This window comes from Sander vitreus, chromosome 2 (assembly GCF_031162955.1).
Source record: "Sander vitreus isolate 19-12246 chromosome 2, sanVit1, whole genome shotgun sequence".
Taxonomy (NCBI): Eukaryota; Metazoa; Chordata; class Actinopteri; order Perciformes; family Percidae; genus Sander; species Sander vitreus.
The window spans coordinates 1,601,017-1,618,014 of NC_135856.1; the positions used below are offsets into that span (position 1 = coordinate 1,601,017).

Below are 16,998 nucleotides of genomic sequence, written 5' to 3' on the forward strand. Positions count from 1 at the left end.
TCTGTGTGAGTGTGTGTGTGTGTGTCTGTGTGAGTGTGTGTGTGTGTGTGTGTGTGTGTGTGTGTGTGTGTGTGTGTGTGTGTGTGGGAGGAAAAGATGGGTGTAAAGAACTAAACTGGGGGGTATGGAGTAAAATAAAGGTGGTAATGAAGGAAAAAATAAAAGTCCTGATTATTTACATGGAGTCTGGTGGAGATATGCTGGCTCTATACACGCTAAAAGTCCTGATTATTTACATGGAGTCTGGTGGGTTTGGTGATGGTGATTTTGGGGCTGTTTCATGTTAAACTAAAAGGATCTTACTCTTTAACTAAAAGGTCTATCTCTGTAGGGATCCATCCCATAATGTTGTCAGACACTTAGAATAATAATCTGAGTCTGTCAGCGGCAACAACAGAACTTTTAGTGGACGCTGACTGATGCTGAACATTAGTCCTGTAGGGTTACTGGTTTGCGGCTGCCGAGTACAGCGTTCTTGCTTGCTCAAAGTTCAATCAGACTGAACTCTGCAGGCAGGTCGATTAGAAACCACAAGTGGAGCGAGTCTCGTTATACAGAGAAATAAAGCAGGAGTGAGATCTGCAGCATTAGACTATCAGGTGATGTGTGCGGTTATAAAAAGGCTGCTGTTGTTTGGACTGTAACCGGAGACTCCTGCAGACTGCAGCAGGATGAGCTGCAGGACCAACACAACTATTGTTAGACCTTTTGTTGTGCTGACGGACCGTCACGCTGACGACATGTGGAAGGTCAAACGTGAGTGTTTTCACTGCATGCCGTGTGTTTTTACCTCAGTAAACTAACTCCCTGTTACGGTTTGTTAGATCTGACTGATCCAAGGTTGGTTTTAAACAGATACAGTGATGAATCTTCTGTTAAAATATTACCTCAGGAAAGTATCAAAGTATTTACATAGTTTTTAATCTGAGATGGAGTCTCGAAAAACATTTATACGGATGTTCAGTAATGAATTACCACGTCAGCTGAATTCAATTTTATATAACAGAAGTTATCTCAGGAGGACACTTTACAGATAGAGTAGGTCTAGACCACACTATCATTTACAGAGACACAACAATTACTACAAGAGTGAGCATTTGGTGCGACAGCAGTGAGGAAAAACTTCCTTTTGACAAGTAGAAACCTTGGACAGAACCTGTCTCAGAGAGAGAGAAACATGATTGACGATGTTTTTGTGTCTAGGTGACTGATAATAACGACAAGCTTTGAAACGAAACCCACCAGACTCCATGTAAATAATCAGGACTTTTATCATCGTAAAGCACACTTCATTCAAAGTGGACAGAAACTAAATAAAACTATCAAAAGCCGTCTTGGTTCATCTTTCCACTGTTCACCCATTTACATGTGGAGATATGCTGGCTCTATACACGCTAAAAGTCCTGATTATTTACATGGAGTCTGGTGGAGATATGCTGGCTCTATACACGCTAAAAGTCCTGATTATTTACATGGAGTCTGGTGGGTTTAGTGATGGTGATTTCAGGGCTGTTTCATGTTAAACTAAAAGGATCTTACTCTTTAACTAAAAGGTCTATCTCTTTAGGGATCCTTTCATAATGTTGTCAGACACTTAGAATAACAACAGAACTTTTAGTGACTCTAACTGCTGCTGAACATTAGTCCTGTAGGGTAACATTACAGCTTGTTTCACGGCTGCCGATTACAGCGTTCATCGCTCAATACTGGACCAGTTTCAAAGATGTTTGTTCACGTCAGTTTGGACATCAATGCCTGGGAAAATAGGGTTCTAGGGATGCACCGTATCCAGATGTTTGGGGTTCGGCCGAACACCGAATCCACTAGTTAAGATTCTGCCGAATCCGAAACCGAATCCTCGTCCCATCCTCAGTCCATTAACGAAGTAAACACATTAACGAAGTAAACACATTAACGAAGTAAACACATTAACGAAGTAAACACATTAACGAAGTAAACACATTAATGAAGTAAACAACGTCCACAGCCTCTAAAATAGTTAAATGTAACAACTTAATGTTGAATTCACATCGCAGGAAAGCCCATCGCTATCGCCAGAGGAGTGACAATAACCTAATGTATGATGAAGGTATTATGAAATTAATAGTATTTACTATATTACGTATATGTTCCCATCAAACTATACTATATTAATAGTTTGTTTAAAGCACTTCTTTCATGTTGTTTAGTTTAAAACAGTCTAAAGGAAATGTTCAATTATAGTGTGACTAAAACTCACTATTTACATTATTTACAGTACTTGATTTACAGCTGATATGTGGTACACATCTTTATTTGTTTAACAGTAATTTAGTTTTACTGCAAACCATCACAGGAAGTAGCCTACACGGAAGTTGTCTGTTGTGTACTCTTGCTAGCTTACTGAGATGAACATGAGACGCTAGATGCTAAACATGTCCGTCAGGCTTAAGATGTTCACTTTCTTGTGTGTAAAACAGTAAATGTTCACAGTAAAAGACGAGCGTTTTTGGTCGTCATTCGAAGCCATTCCACTACAGAAGGCATGTTGGGTGGGTGAAATTAGAAAGCTAACGTTAGCAGCTAACGTGAGCAGCAGCCGAGTAAAAAGCCCAATATTGGGCTGAATCCAAACCCGGATCCTGGATTCGGTGCATCCCTATAGGGTTCAGGTTCAAAAGAAAACTGACATTCCCCCCTAAACATTTTGCTTTTGTTGCAGCTCCGGTTGTCTTTTCTAAGGAGTCGAGGTATCGGCCGATACTGGAGGTAATCACTACGATTCAGCATGAATATCTGATCTTTTCTCCACATATTATTTGTTGTGTATACTTTTATACATGTATACACAAGCACAGTTCTTGAGGAGCAAACAAAGTATTTCACTGCATAATGTTGAGGGACAAATAAAAACCTTGAAGCCCTGAAACAGTGTGAGTCAGCAATGACGTCACAGCTACCTAACATTAAAGATAAACTACATATTACCGATATTAACTCAGGAAGACGACTTGGCTTTTAATGGCAGTGAATTGTTCCAGCTTCAGCCGAAGTATCTCCTGATTTTTTCAGAGCTAAGTGACCGTGTGACGTTGAGGTCTAACCCTGCACAAGTGAGTCATTATTAACGCCACGTGACTGAATAAAAACACGCCAGAATAGACGTCTCTGGAACAATTAGCGTTGCGGAAAGCTGATTTGTTTAACGCATGTGTGACATTGGTTGGGGTTAGGCATTAGAAATTGAATGGTTCGAGTCAGGACAGCCTATTGGTCAGTGGATGGGATCCGAAAAAAATGCAGGAACGTTAAATCTCAAATTGTGTGCATCGTTTTTCTGCGGTTTTGGCTGTGGCTCTGAGGCATGTTTTCTCTTGTTTGGTGGGTGCGTCAGAGATGTTATCCAATGAGCAGCGAGGTGTCTGTATACTCGTAGTAATAAAAAAGGCAGAGCACTTGCTGTAGGAGCCACATATTGTATGCTGTTTATACTGTTTATACTTTATACAGATATACTGTCTCATTTATATTATTTATTGATTATTATATTGTGCACTTATATTGTGGGTGGTGGGCATTTTCATCGCGGTTTCACCTGTTCACCTGGGTCTTTTGGATTTTCTTTTTCTGTTGACCGCCGCACTAACGCACTTATTTCAATACACAAAGTAACTTTACATTTGGTAACTGCAGTGCTAGTTGTATTATTACGTGTGGAGGAATAAATCATTGCAGTACAATCTTGAGCGTGTCACAGTGTGTTTATGCATCTCTCAATGTTTAGTCCCTTGCGCACACAACAGGGTGTGTAGCACTACATAGAGTTAGGGTTAGGGTTCATGTGACATGACACTGTCATGAACACATGACAGTGTCATGTCACTCTTATGTAGATACCTTCAAGTAAAGTGTTACCGCAACATGTTTATTTAAAGTGAAACGGGGGTACGTTGAACACCCTGTTATCTGCGCTGAAGGAGGGACACACCCACCAAACGAGAGAAACCATAACGCACCGTTCAGAGGGAAACAACTCTCTCCAGATCTGGCGACACAGAGAAGATAACGTCAGCTTACGTTCACCAACGCCCTCACAAAAGTAATGTTCCGAATTTCCAACATATATGACATTATTTTGACATTTCTTATATGTTTTTCTTTTTTTACACTTTTGTCACTCTTTGGATGTTTTTGACACGTCTTGACACTTGATGTTTTACTTTTTTAGAAGTTTATTAAAAGGTGCTCTAAGTGATGTCACGCGTTTTTTAGGCTACAACATTTTTTTGTCACATACAGCAAACATCTCCTCACTATCTGCTAGCTGCCTGTCCCCTGAACACACTGTAAAAACATCTCCTCACTATCTGCTAGCTGCCTGTCCCCTGAACACACTGTAAAAAACATCTCCTCACTATCTGCTAGCTACCTGTCCCCTGAACACACTGTAAAAAACATCTCCTCACTATCTGCTAGCTGCCTGTCCCCTGAACACACTGTAAAAAAAATGTGGTCTCTGTAGACAGCCCAGGCTCCACAAACAAAAACAAACTGCGCCAACCTGCACCGCCAAACATAACAAACAGTCTTTCCAGCCAATAACCGACAAGAAGGAGTTGGCTGAGCCATCACCGCAGCAGCGTTAGCACGTAGGCTACTTCCACAATGCTCGTTCATGACTGTTTCAGGAAGCACGCCAGGGAGGGGGAGGGGACGGGATGAGGAGGAGGGAGGGGCGAGCTAGCCTCGTTTTGTTGGACAATACTTCGTACTTCAACAAGAAGTAACGTTACCCAACATCGCTTAGAGCACCTTTAACGTTCAGACCTGTTTTTGTCTCAACAACACAGACAGAGAGAAGCTAACGTCAACTTACGTTTGTGAACGCCCCAACAGAACTAATCTCCCTGATGCTAAATATGTCTTTTAGCTGTGTAAATATCTAACGTCAGCAAAAGAAAATAATAATAAATTACACAAACGTAACTTTTCATCCATCAACACGACATTCACTACACGTTAAAACGAGGCCACGCCCCTTTAGGAGACAGGAAGCGAGGACAGTTTCATACCGTTGGCGCAGCGTGTGATGAGCTATCTTAAGTTAAAGAGAATCTTTGGTGACAGGTATCAGTCAGACTAAAAGCTCTTCCGGTCCCCTCTATGACAGAGTCTGGTCCCCGCTGACCCCATGTCCCAGTTCCACCTGAGCCGACGTTCCCCCGACGAGGAGTTCCCTGACCTGGGCAGGAACTACACCTGGATGGGACGGATCCTCACACCGGCCATGTACCGCCGGCAGTTCCACCGCTGCACCCACAGTGGAGTCATCTTCGACGATGTCATCCGCCCGGGCCTCGAGGAACCAGGTGATGTCAGCGTGGTGTCGGCGCGGTTCTGCTTCTCAGAGAATTAAAAAGATTAAAATAAGATTAAAATCTGGAACAACTGATAGAAGAACGTCGTGGACATTCAAAGACAATAGAAACATCAGATTATATTCAAATATGTTATTGAAGAGGTTTGTGTTTCTTCCTCAGTTGATCATTGTTAAAAAAATGTCCCGTTTTAGTGTGGCTGGGTTGACTCAGTGGGTAGAGCAGGCGCACATATATAGAGGTGTATACCTCCACGCAGAAGGTCCAGGGTTCGAGTCCGACCTGAGACAATTTCCTGCATGTCTTCCCCCTCTCTCTCCCCTTTCATATCTAGCTGTTCCTTCCATTAATTCGGATTTGGTATTCTGCCAAACCCCAACTAACTGTTCAGATGCACCAATCAGGGCCAGGAGGGGGGGGTGTCTAACTGTTCAGATGCACCAATCAGGGCCAGGAGGGGGGTGTCTAACTGTTCAGATGCACCAATCAGGGCCAGGGGGGGTGTCTAACTGCATGTCAATCACTGCTCATCTACACGCATTCATTCTCGCTTGTGGGGGGAGGGGCTTAGGAGACCATTTTGGGCTTTAGCAGAAAGGGGGGAGGGGCTGAGAAGTTGTTGATGATCAAATTCTTTGGCTAAGTCCTGGATCTTCACAATCCTTGGTGAAGGTTGTATCAAACCATCCATGTTATTTTTTGACAATTTGGTTGAAAGGAACCCAAATTTCTGATATAGAAACATTTTGAACAGGAGGATTAACATATTTTGTCCGGTCCTGTTTGTCTGTACTGTGATGTTTGTGTATGCAGGTCATTGGTCCGGTCCTGTTTGTGTATGCAGGTCATTGGTCCGGTCCTGTTTGTGTATGCAGGTCATTGGTCCGGTCCTGTTTGTCTGTACTGTGATGTTTGTGTATGCAGGTCATTGGTCCGGTCCTGTTTGTCTCAGCACTGTGATGTTTGTGTATGCAGGTCATTGGTTCGGTCCTGTTTGTCTGTACTGTGATGTTTGTGTATGAAGGTCATTGGTCTCGGTCCTGTTTGTCTGTACTGTGATGTTTGTGTATGCAGGTCTTTGGTCCGGTCCTGTTTGTCTGTACTGTGATGTTTGTGTATGAAGGTCATTGGTCCGGTCCTGTTTGTCTGTACTGTGATGTTTGTGTATGCAGGTCATTGGTCCGGTCCTGTTTGTGTATGCAGGTCATTGGTCCGGTCCTGTTTGTGTATGCAGGTCATTGGTCCGGTCCTGTTTGTGTATGCAGGTCATTGGTCCGGTCCTGTTTGTCTGTACTGTGATGTTTGTGTATGCAGGTCATTGGTCTGGTCCTGTTTCTGTGGGCTGTGTCGCGGGCGACGCCGAGTCCTACATCCTGTTCTGTGACTTCTTCGACCGAGTTATCGAGTCGCATCACGGACACAAGATCACCAGCCAGACGCTGGAGAGCGACTTCAACTACGATAACCTGAAGGTCAGAACTATTCGTACACATAGCTACGATAAGTAATGCACTGTAATTGGTGTGTATTCCACGTCCGTATGTATACGTTTATTACATTTAACATCTCCCTCATTCTGATTTAACTCTCGTGTTGTCTTCCCGTCGACCAACGACCAACCCTTTGTTTTTTCTGGGTCAAAATTTGAAATAAAAACTTTTTTTTCAACCTTTTAGTCACTATTTCCAACGTTTTTGAAGCTTTTTCCAACATTTTTGTCACTTTTTGTTTAATGTTCTTTTGTCATTTCTTTGTTTTTGTTCAAATGCTATACAATTCAATGAAAGTAGTGAACTGATCATTTATTTTACCTGTGAAGAGTAATGGTTGTATGGAACCATCCACGCTAGTCTCTTTGACAATTTGGTTGAAAGAAAACCCAAATTTCTGATATAGAAACTTTTTGAAAATGGCTCAGATTAGACCCGAGGACAACGGGAGGGATAAACGAAGCCTGCGGATTCATCTTCTTTGTGTGTTATGACTCGAAAACATTGAGTTACTTTAGCTAGCACAAGGAAGAGTACACAGATTCACTCACACACACACACACACACACACACACACACACACACACACACACACACACACACCTGTTAACCAGCGTTTGAGCTCACAGAGATCTGGTAGAAAATGACTTCTGGTGCTTAACAACTTATTTGTTGAGAGCTGGAAACACAGAGATGTATTTGTGCCTGTGTGTGTGTGTGTGTGTGTGTGTGTGTGTGTGTGTGTGTGTGTGTGTAGGGGGGCGATGACTTGGACAGGTCATACGCTGTACGCTGTGAGGTGAGTGTAGTTCGAGGCGTTGAAGACTTCTGCTTCCCGACACACTGCAGCCGAGGAGAGCGCAGACAGCTCCTCACACTGGCCAGGAAAGGTAACTGCATGCCGATTTAATGAACATCACGCTGTGTTGAAGAAGACTTGAAACTAGCGATTGAGACCATAAACTCATTATGAAAATGTTTATTGAGGTAATAAATCAAGAGAGAAGTGGGCTCATTTTCACACAGACTTTTCGCTTTTTTCCCCCCCGACGTTTTTTTTCTATGTTTATGTCACTTTTCAATGTTTTTGCTGCTTTTTTGGTCACTTTTTTGGAAGTTTTTGTCACTTTTCCGACATTGTTGTCGCTGGTTGAACAGAGAGCGCCATCTAGTGGTCTCAGGAGAGAAAGATGATGAAGCTTCATGTGTCCTGTCTGCTCTCAGCTCTGCAGCGGCTGGAGGAGGAGGCGTTGCCGGGGCGACTCCTCTTACTGCAGGATCTGAGCCCGGAGCAGCAGAGAGAGCTGAACCTGAACTCTCCGTCTGCCTCCCAGCTGCGTATCGGCGTGGCCCGGGACTGGCCCGATGCCAGGGCCGTCTGGTCAGTCTGGTTTCCTCCTAGTAGGGGTCTGGTCTCCCAGTAACTGGAAGCTGAGAGACCAGGGAAGTGTAATTTATGCTTCTGCATTAAATCAACGGTGTAGGGTCGGTTAATAATAATAGTATGCTTTAAAGGAACACACCGACTTGTTGGGACTTTGTCTTATTCCCCGTATCCCCCAGAGTTAGATAAGTCCAGACATACCCTTCTCAGCTCCGTGCGTGTTGTAACTGGCATCCGGTTACCCTCGAGCTTCCTGTTTCTGCTTTGTCGCGCGCCGCTGAAAAGAAAAATAAGAGTGGTGCATGACCTCTGGTCGCACAATCAAAATCCTGGTGCGCCAGCGAGATCTACGTCGTTTTGATGTCACAGTGGCGCACGCAAGCTCGGATGCGGTGGAGATCTCAACCCACTAAGTGCTGAACCCAAAGTTATGCTCTTGGAAAACGCCCTAAACCAGTCTGCCTCTGTGATGTTTCAGAACATACAGGAATCCTATCAGGAACCTGTTTGGTTGTAATGTCCCATGATTCCCCTGCTGCAGGGCGAGTACCGACGGCGGCCTGGTGGTCTGGATCAACATTGAGGACCACCTCAGACTGGTGTCCACACGGGACGACGCAAACATCACAGAGGCGTTTAAACGCCTCTACGTCAACCTGCAGAAGGTCAGTGATGTCACGCTCGGCGTCAACAGAAGTCAAGTCATGTCTGATTTGAACCCAAACCTCCATCTTTTTATCAACTTAACTCAGTAGTTTTGGTGTCTAAACCAAACTGGGACCGTTTCACAACGTTACCCGCGTGTTTAAAACCGTGACCGTTACCTTCTCTGGTGTAGCTATGAGGACGGAGAACGCTCCTGTGGGTCAGATCGAGGGGAGCTTTGAGTCTTTGATTGTTTGTCCCTGTGTGTGTTTGCAGCTGGAGGAGTTTTACGGCGAGCTCCGACACCCGTTCACCTGGAAGCAGCAGCTGGGCTGGGTGAGCAGCTCTCCGGCCGACGTGGGGACGGGACTGAGGATCAGAGTCCACCTCAAACTGCAACACCTCCCCCAACACAACCGGCTGCAGGACATCCTGAAGAGACTGAGGCTCTGCATGGACACCACAGGTAGCAGGTGTCATGACTAGTCCACACAGCAATCCTGGATGGGAGAAAAACGTGCTCTGGTTTATTGACATTTCTTTAAACCAATCACAATCGTCGTGGGCGGGGCTAAGCTCTGGACGGAGCCACGGTGCCTCTGCTAAATAGTGCGTGCGTGCGTGTGTGTCTGTGTGTGTGTGTGTGCGCGTGCGTCTGTGTGTGTGCGCGACATAGCTACCTCTTCTAAATATTGGTATCGGACCATCTCTAGTTTCAAACCTGCGTCTTTATTTCCCAGAATCCCCGGCGCTCTACGCTGTGAGCAACGCGGCGACCTTCGGCCTGAGCGAGGTGGCTCTGACCCAGCTGGTGCTGGACGGGGTCAAATTGCTCATTGCCATGGAGATGAGGCTGGAGGGCGGCGGTGACATCGAAGAGCTCGTTCCTACGCAGAAGTAGACCTGGATGCTGATTGGCCGGAAACACAAACTTAAATAAATAAATTGTTATCAAAACAAGTGACAAAAACTTATTAAAAAAAAAAGGGATTAAAAATAAAATGAAATCAGAGAACGTCTCCAAATAATCCGGCGTGGCGTCTGTTTGGAAATCTGACAACTGCTTTGAAACACGTGTGAAAAACGTAAAAAAGTGACAAAAACAATATTTCTGTCATACTGATGTGTGATCTTTCTTTCATATATTATCCTACTGCATGGTTTTTATATTTTCATGACTTTATATTATCCATATATATATATATATATATATATATATATATATATATATACACACACACACACACACACACACACACGGATAATATAAACTGCCTCCTTCTACTAATGTTTAAATGTTGAATCCATATTTTATTGTTTCCTGGTACCTTGTAATGATGTGTGTGTTGGTTGCTGATAATAAACTCTGTAATAAACATTGTGTTTGGGTTATGACTCTATATGTAGTATACAGTGGGGCAAAAAAGTATTTAGTCAGCCACCAATTGTGCAAGTTCTCCCACTTAAAAAGATGAGAGAGGCCTGTAATCTTCATCATAGGTTCACTTCAACTATGAGAGACAACATGAGGAAAAAAAATCCAGAAAATCACATTGTAGGATTTTTTAATGAATTTATTTGCAAATTATGGTGGAAAATAAGTATTTGGTCAATAACAAAACGTTCATCTCAATACTTTGTTATATACCCTTTGTTGGCAATGACAGAGGTCAAACGTTTTCTGTAAGTCTTCACAAGGTTTTCACACACTGTTGCTGGTATTTTGGCCCATTCCTCCATGCAGATCTCCTCTAGAGCAGTGATGTTTTGGGGCTGTCGCTGGGCAACACAGACTTTCAGCTCCCTCCAAAGATTTTCTATGGGGTTGAGATCTGGAGACTGGCTAGGCCACTCCAGGACCTTGAAATGCTTCTACTGAAGCCACTCCTTCGGTGTGTTTGGGATCATTGTCATGCTGAAAGACCCAGCCACGTTTCATCTTCAATGCCCTTGCTGATGGAAGGAGGTTTTCACTCAAAATCTCACGATACATGGCCCCATTCATTCTTTCCTTTACACGGATCAGTCGTCCTGGTCCCTTTGCAGAAAAACAGCCCCAAAGCATGATGTTTCCACCCCCATGCTTCACAGTAGGTATGGTGTTCTTTGGATGCAACTCAGCATTCTTTCCCCTCCAAACACGACGAGTTGAGTTTTTACCAAAAAGTTCTATTTTGGTTTCATCTGACCATATGACATTCTCCCAATCCTCTTCTGGATCATCCAAATGCTCTCTAGCAAACTCCAGACGGGCCTGGACATGTACTGGCTTAAGCAGGGGGACACGTCTGGCACTGCAGGATTTGAGTCCTACAATGTGATTTTCTGGATTTATTTTCCTCATGTTGTCTCTCATAGTTGAAGTGAACCTATGATGAAAATTACAGGCCTCTCTCATCTTTTTAAGTGGGAGAACTTGCACAATTGGTGGCTGACTAAATACTTTTTTGCCCCACTGTATATAGTAGTACCCCCCCCCCCTCCCCTCCCCTTTAGCATCAGAGGAACACAGACGGTCTCTCTCTCTCACTCTCACACACACACACACACAAGAAAAACACTCATAAAGTGGGCCTGTCTGTAAAGGGCAGACTCATGGTTTACCACAGAAACCGTTTTCATTCAGTACATCTGGAGGGACGAGGAGAGGAACTAACAGCCGTGCCAGATTTGTGCAAAAGCATAATGACTTCCTGCTCTCGGACGTCATCGGAAGGCAGTCTGGGCGGGAGATGAGTTGAGACGCAACTCTTCCGTTTATTCTTCACTTCTTACAGCGAGAGCAGCTGAGTGAAGGGTTACAGAATGTGGAACTGGTGGAGCAAGGGGGGTGAAGATCCAGAGACATCCCAGCGTGGTAAGATAGTGGATCACTTTCCTAAATACCTATCACTGATATATGTTTGTGCACTCGGGCTTGAAAAAGCTGTCTGCCCCGTAACTTCCTCAGAGGAACTTGGCTATCTTGCTCTCTGAGACAGCAGCCATTTTAAGAGTTAAACCTGAAAGTGTTAAGTTTAAAGTGTCACATTTTGAATTGGAGCTTAAAGTTTTGGTGCAACAGAACTAAACTTAATCGAGGTTCAGAGTAAAACTGATGTTTGACGATTAGTTTCTTAATTGTGAACTAGATTTAAAGCTGTAGTGCAACATGATTTAGAGTTAAAGGAGCGTGTTGGGGCGACTCAGCCTTAGACCGAAACCTGGCACAGAGAAGTCATTCTTTCCTCCGTTTATCTCAGTTTGAAGCTGAAAGAATAACAACACCTGACACGCCTCATCGTGTCTGAGGAGGAAGGGAAATACCTCACAGAGACCGGATGAAAGTAGGTCACATCTGAGATTAATCAGCAGACGTGTTACTGCCACACAGCAATTCCTTTACTTGGCTAACATTAAAGGAACAATCCACCCAGTGATCTACGTTTGTCGATTCACCTACACTGAATACAGTTATAAACGCAACATTTTTGTTTTTGCCCCTATTTTTCATGAGCTGAACTCAAAGATCTAAGACTTTTTATGTGTACACAAAAGGCCTGTTTCTCTCAAATATTGTTCACAAATCTGTCTAAATCTGGATTAGGGTTTATCCCTCTATCAGTTTTTTTGTTTTTCAACATGGTGCTTAACAGGTGTGTGTGTGTGTGTGTGTCTGTGTCACAATGTGCATTATATTGATGTAGGATTTGTGATCTGTCTTGTTGTTTTGTTCATGTTTTCATGTTGTTACTGTTAACTTGTGCCCTGCCTGGGGACTGCAGATGTAAATGAGCCTAAGGCTAACTCTGGTACGATGCATCAAATGGCAACATTTATGTTATTAATTGTACATGGTCCCTAACAAATACAATGAATAAATCAATAAATAAATAATCCTGCTGTCTAATCAGCATCGTGATATGCCACACCTGTTTGGTGTATGTATCGGGATTTTTTTAATTGATTCTTTTCTCTAGAATGGGGGAAAAATAGGGAGTGGGTTGTCTTACATATTTTTGAGGGGGACAAATCTATCTCTTCTAAATATTAGGGGGGGATATAACCCCACCCCCCTCATGTCATCCCCTCAGGCTGAACCTAACTTGTGGTTCCTGATTATTTTGTCTCTGTTCAACCAGCTGAACCTCAGAGGGGAGCGGTCAACGCCCAGCATGGAGGGGTCGTCAACACACCCCAGTTTAGCGGCGTTACCGTCGGGGGGAATCTAACGGTCCAAGTCACGCAGGGTAATGTTTCCCCTTATGTTTCAATTAATCAAATCAAATAAAAAACACATTTATGTTTAACTATGTACATGCTTAAAATGTAACCAACAACATGCCTATAATTATTTTGCATTTCTAAAGAGATGGACTATGTTTGTTTCAGTCCCAAACTCGAGCAGTTTGAGTGCTACTATGAGCAGAAAACACAAGACTTTCACCCAGGAAGCAAGCTAGTCGTGTCGGCGTCTAAACTTAACGGTCGTCAGCGCATGGCGCTCACTTTTCTGTCGGCTAAACTCAACTGCAACGGCCGCTGAAACGACCGTCATCTTAAAACCGCGAGTTAGGGTGCGGATCAGAGAGGCAACGCCTAGTTGGGCTCCGCCCCGTAGGAAATCAATGGAACGCCCGGCGCAGAGCATTTCTACCACGAATAATATGTAGGCGGCTTTACGGTGCTCTGTACTAGAGGGTGACACGGTAATCAATAGTCGCTCCCATCCGATCCCGAGCCCACGAAAATACTCCCGTCATATCCCCATCACGTGACTGCCAACCCCGTCGCTGCAGAGTAGCCTATCAACAAACGTATTGTGAGTTGTAAATGGTTCTCTTTTCTAAAACAAAATGCCTCGCAGTCTTTGGGCACACTCACCGCATTGCAGCGTCAGTTTTTAATTTAATCCCCGACTCCGTCCCGCTCCCGTTGATTTCTATGCTCTATTCCGTCCCTATCACGTTACCAACAGTGAGATTGACTCCCGTACCGTGGGACTCCCGCAGGAATACCGTGATCCGCGGGAGTCCCGAAACATTGTCACCCTCTACTCTGTTCCCTGCTCAGAGTCACCTTTTCTCAGCTAAACTCAACTGTCCTGTGATGTAATTTCTTGGATATCTGGGCTGCATGCTTACACAAAAAGTGCTATATACAGTAAATAGTGTTGAGTTCTATGTATATGTGTATACTCATGAACTAAACAAGTTTTTTATCCTGGTTGTCTTCTAGGTCCAAGTGCAGCAGTTGCACAGAGGAGCGTCCCAGCAGAGCACAGCGTCCCCGCTGACGACAGCGTCCCCGCTGATAAGAAACTGCTCTCAGTTCGGACAAAGTTTGTACAAAGCGTGTCTAATGCTGTTCTGGACCAGCTTCTGGATAAACTGTTTGAGCATGAGGTCATAAATGATGGTGAAATGCAGTCAATAAAAATTGAAGCCAGAGCAGACAAAGCACGACACGTGATCGACACGGCGCGAATGAAAGGAACTAAAGCCAGCTCAGTTCTGATCGCCGCTCTCTGTGAGGAGGATCCGTGTCTTTCTAGAGAGCTGAAACTAAAATGAAGCAAAGGCAGGAAACTGTGGAGTGCAGTGATCAATCTCTAAAATAACTTACTATTACAAATTACTCATCAGACCGTCCTCACCCTGAAAACGGCCGCATAGGTTGATCGTGCAAGCAGATAATCACGACCCATATTTAGGAAGGATGGTGATAATTAAAATGTCCCACTCTAAAATTATGAAAGACAACCCACTCCCCAAAAGAGGTAAACATAACCGTTCAGAGGGTTTAAACATGTACGGAAAACACACACACACACAGGGAGACAAACAAGAACTGTGTCTAACATCGGGGGTTAAAGAAACACAACAGGAAGTGAAACAGAGTTTCTCGTTCTCTAACAGATTAGTTATTGAGATGAACATAATTCCTAAAATAACCCATCCTGAAACACGCAGTCATGTTTTGAATATGCAGAAAGTTTAGAAGAACACACAAGAATAATTACATAAAGAAAGATATTATGCATCATAACTTGATGCATAATATTTCATTAGAATGCCCCCAAGGTTTATCCTGGTTGACCCCCAGTTACAGCTGAGGGGGGGTCTGGGGAAGCTTCATTCACAGCCCATTTCCAAAGGGGCGTCACCAACGGACGCCGCTCAAATGCCTCTGGGCCCATTGGATCGTGTAAAGCCCGCCTCAACGGTTGTGATTGGTGCCTCGATTTGGAGAAATTGGAAATGGTCTTGAATGGCTCTTGGTCAGACGGACTTGCAGAGCTAATCTTAATCCCAGGCTACCCAAAGTTGTAATGTGTCCCCAAACAAAACCTGAACGGAACAATCTCCTTTCACAACGTCACCTACGTGTTCAACATTTGTAATTAAAACTATTTTTTCCAACGTTTGGTTGTCTTTCCCGATATTTTAGTCACTTTTTTCGATGTTATCGATGTTTTCCTGCGCTTCTGATGTTTCTTTACTTTTACATTGTCAGACATTGTTTTTTGTATCATTTTTGCATTCAATGCAATAACATTTTATAAATACTCAAATTCAATGAAAGTACTGAACTGATCGTTTATTTTACTTATTAAGAGCGTTGTATGGAACTCCATGTTATTTCTTTTAACAATTTGGATGAAAGAAACTTTTTGAAAATGGGTCAAATATGACCCGACGACCCCAGAGGCCGGTACTACGAACCCAGTATTTAAAAAAATATTTATACGTTTATTAATATCAAAACGTTACACACTAAAGCTTTAAAGAGGACAGTCACACGTTTTAAATGTCATTAAATGGCAATGAACGGATCGCTCCCATTTGTGGTTTTAGGAGTCGTTGGCAGCGACGTATTCGTCATTTAGGTATGAGGACGGGTTGTTATTACGGTCATCTTGTTGTTGTGAATCGGTCTCATTCCACTCCGTGAAAACTGTTTTAATTTCTTACTTCCTGAAGATTAATCGGTGTGAAACCTCCTCTCCTCTGGTCGCTCTTTCTTATCTATCTTTCTTCACATATTCACTCACATTCAACTGGGCAACTTCCATCCATTTGCCATTTTGTCGTACATCAAGACATCAATTTATCAGATAAAAAGCTCCACAGCTGTGGAGTTCATAGAATATGTCACTGAAAACTTCTCTGCCGGCCTTCAGGTCACAGTTAAAGAAGTTTATAGAAGTTTAAAGAAATAGATCAAATATGAAGGGCTATTTCATTAATAGGAACAATTCTCAGTGGAGCTACCGGAGAGAAAGCAACATTGTCAGAGCAATGTCCCTTTTTCAGGCCGTTACAACAGCATGTGGGCTCCATGCTGCATTCATGTACATCTCCGTAAACTAATGGTGCACTTTACAAACTCTGACAAACTCAAACTGTTGTTGTAAAGTAGCCTTCTGCCAACTACTAGCTCTTATTGTGGCACTGCCGTTTCTTCTGAAGAGTAAATGTTTCAATCAAAAGTCAAATCGAATCGTGGATTTGGAGAATCGTGACACTCCTAATGAGCACACACTCACACTATCAAAGGCTACGTTCAGACTTCAGGCAAAAGTGGCCCAAATCTGATTTTTTTGGGATCAAGTGACCAGGTCAGACTTGTGAATTTGGAGCTATAACCCCGCAAAAGACCAAAATAGCCAATTTTGCTCTCTTTCTTTTCATCCTCCTCAGCACCTGCTCATTAATGTTACGGCTGCCATTACACAAACATTATGAAATAAAAGTGAAAATGCTTCCTTCCTCCATGACCTCCCTGACTTTAGTGCAGCAGCGTGCTGCGTCTGATGTCATTGGTATTGGTCTTTTGCGCATGCGGGTCAGTTTGAAACTGCAAACAGTTCACACTGGAATCTGATATCGGCCACATTTTAAAAGGTCGTGTGAACAGACAGACAAAAAAAATCAGATCTGAACAAAAAAATCTGAATCAAGCATTAAGACTTGCGGTGTGAATGTAGCCAAAGAAATACACAGGTTAATGTCTTCCATCAAGGCTTCCCAAAGAGAAAATAAGCTGATATCAGCATGCTCACTTAATAAAGAAGTCATTGAACAAACAGCTGCATGTTTCATCGTGGTTTTTATTTAAAATGATCACGGCTACACTGGAC

At 43.4% G+C, this 16,998-nt stretch overlaps 2 protein-coding genes across 2 annotated transcripts; both read left to right on the forward strand.

Moving 5' to 3' along the window:
* The first annotated feature begins 539 nt into the window (after nt 1-539).
* LOC144531970 (creatine kinase M-type) lies at nt 540-10,252 on the forward strand. The gene is made up of 9 exons (XM_078272382.1): nt 540-756; nt 2,702-2,748; nt 5,150-5,348; nt 6,672-6,829; nt 7,605-7,737; nt 8,072-8,228; nt 8,773-8,896; nt 9,153-9,342; nt 9,617-10,252. Exons 1-9 carry the CDS (start codon nt 672-674, stop codon nt 9,775-9,777), a joined length of 1,254 nt encoding a protein of 417 aa, XP_078128508.1. The 5' UTR covers nt 540-671; the 3' UTR covers nt 9,778-10,252.
* Nucleotides 10,253-11,522: 1,270 nt separating this feature from the next.
* Nucleotides 11,523-15,439, forward strand: LOC144532004 (putative caspase recruitment domain-containing protein 17P). Its single transcript, XM_078272458.1, has 3 exons — nt 11,523-11,733; nt 12,998-13,105; nt 14,094-15,439. Exons 1-3 carry the CDS (start codon nt 11,682-11,684, stop codon nt 14,426-14,428), a joined length of 495 nt encoding a protein of 164 aa, XP_078128584.1. The 5' UTR covers nt 11,523-11,681; the 3' UTR covers nt 14,429-15,439.
* The last annotated feature ends 1,559 nt before the right edge of the window (nt 15,440-16,998 follow it).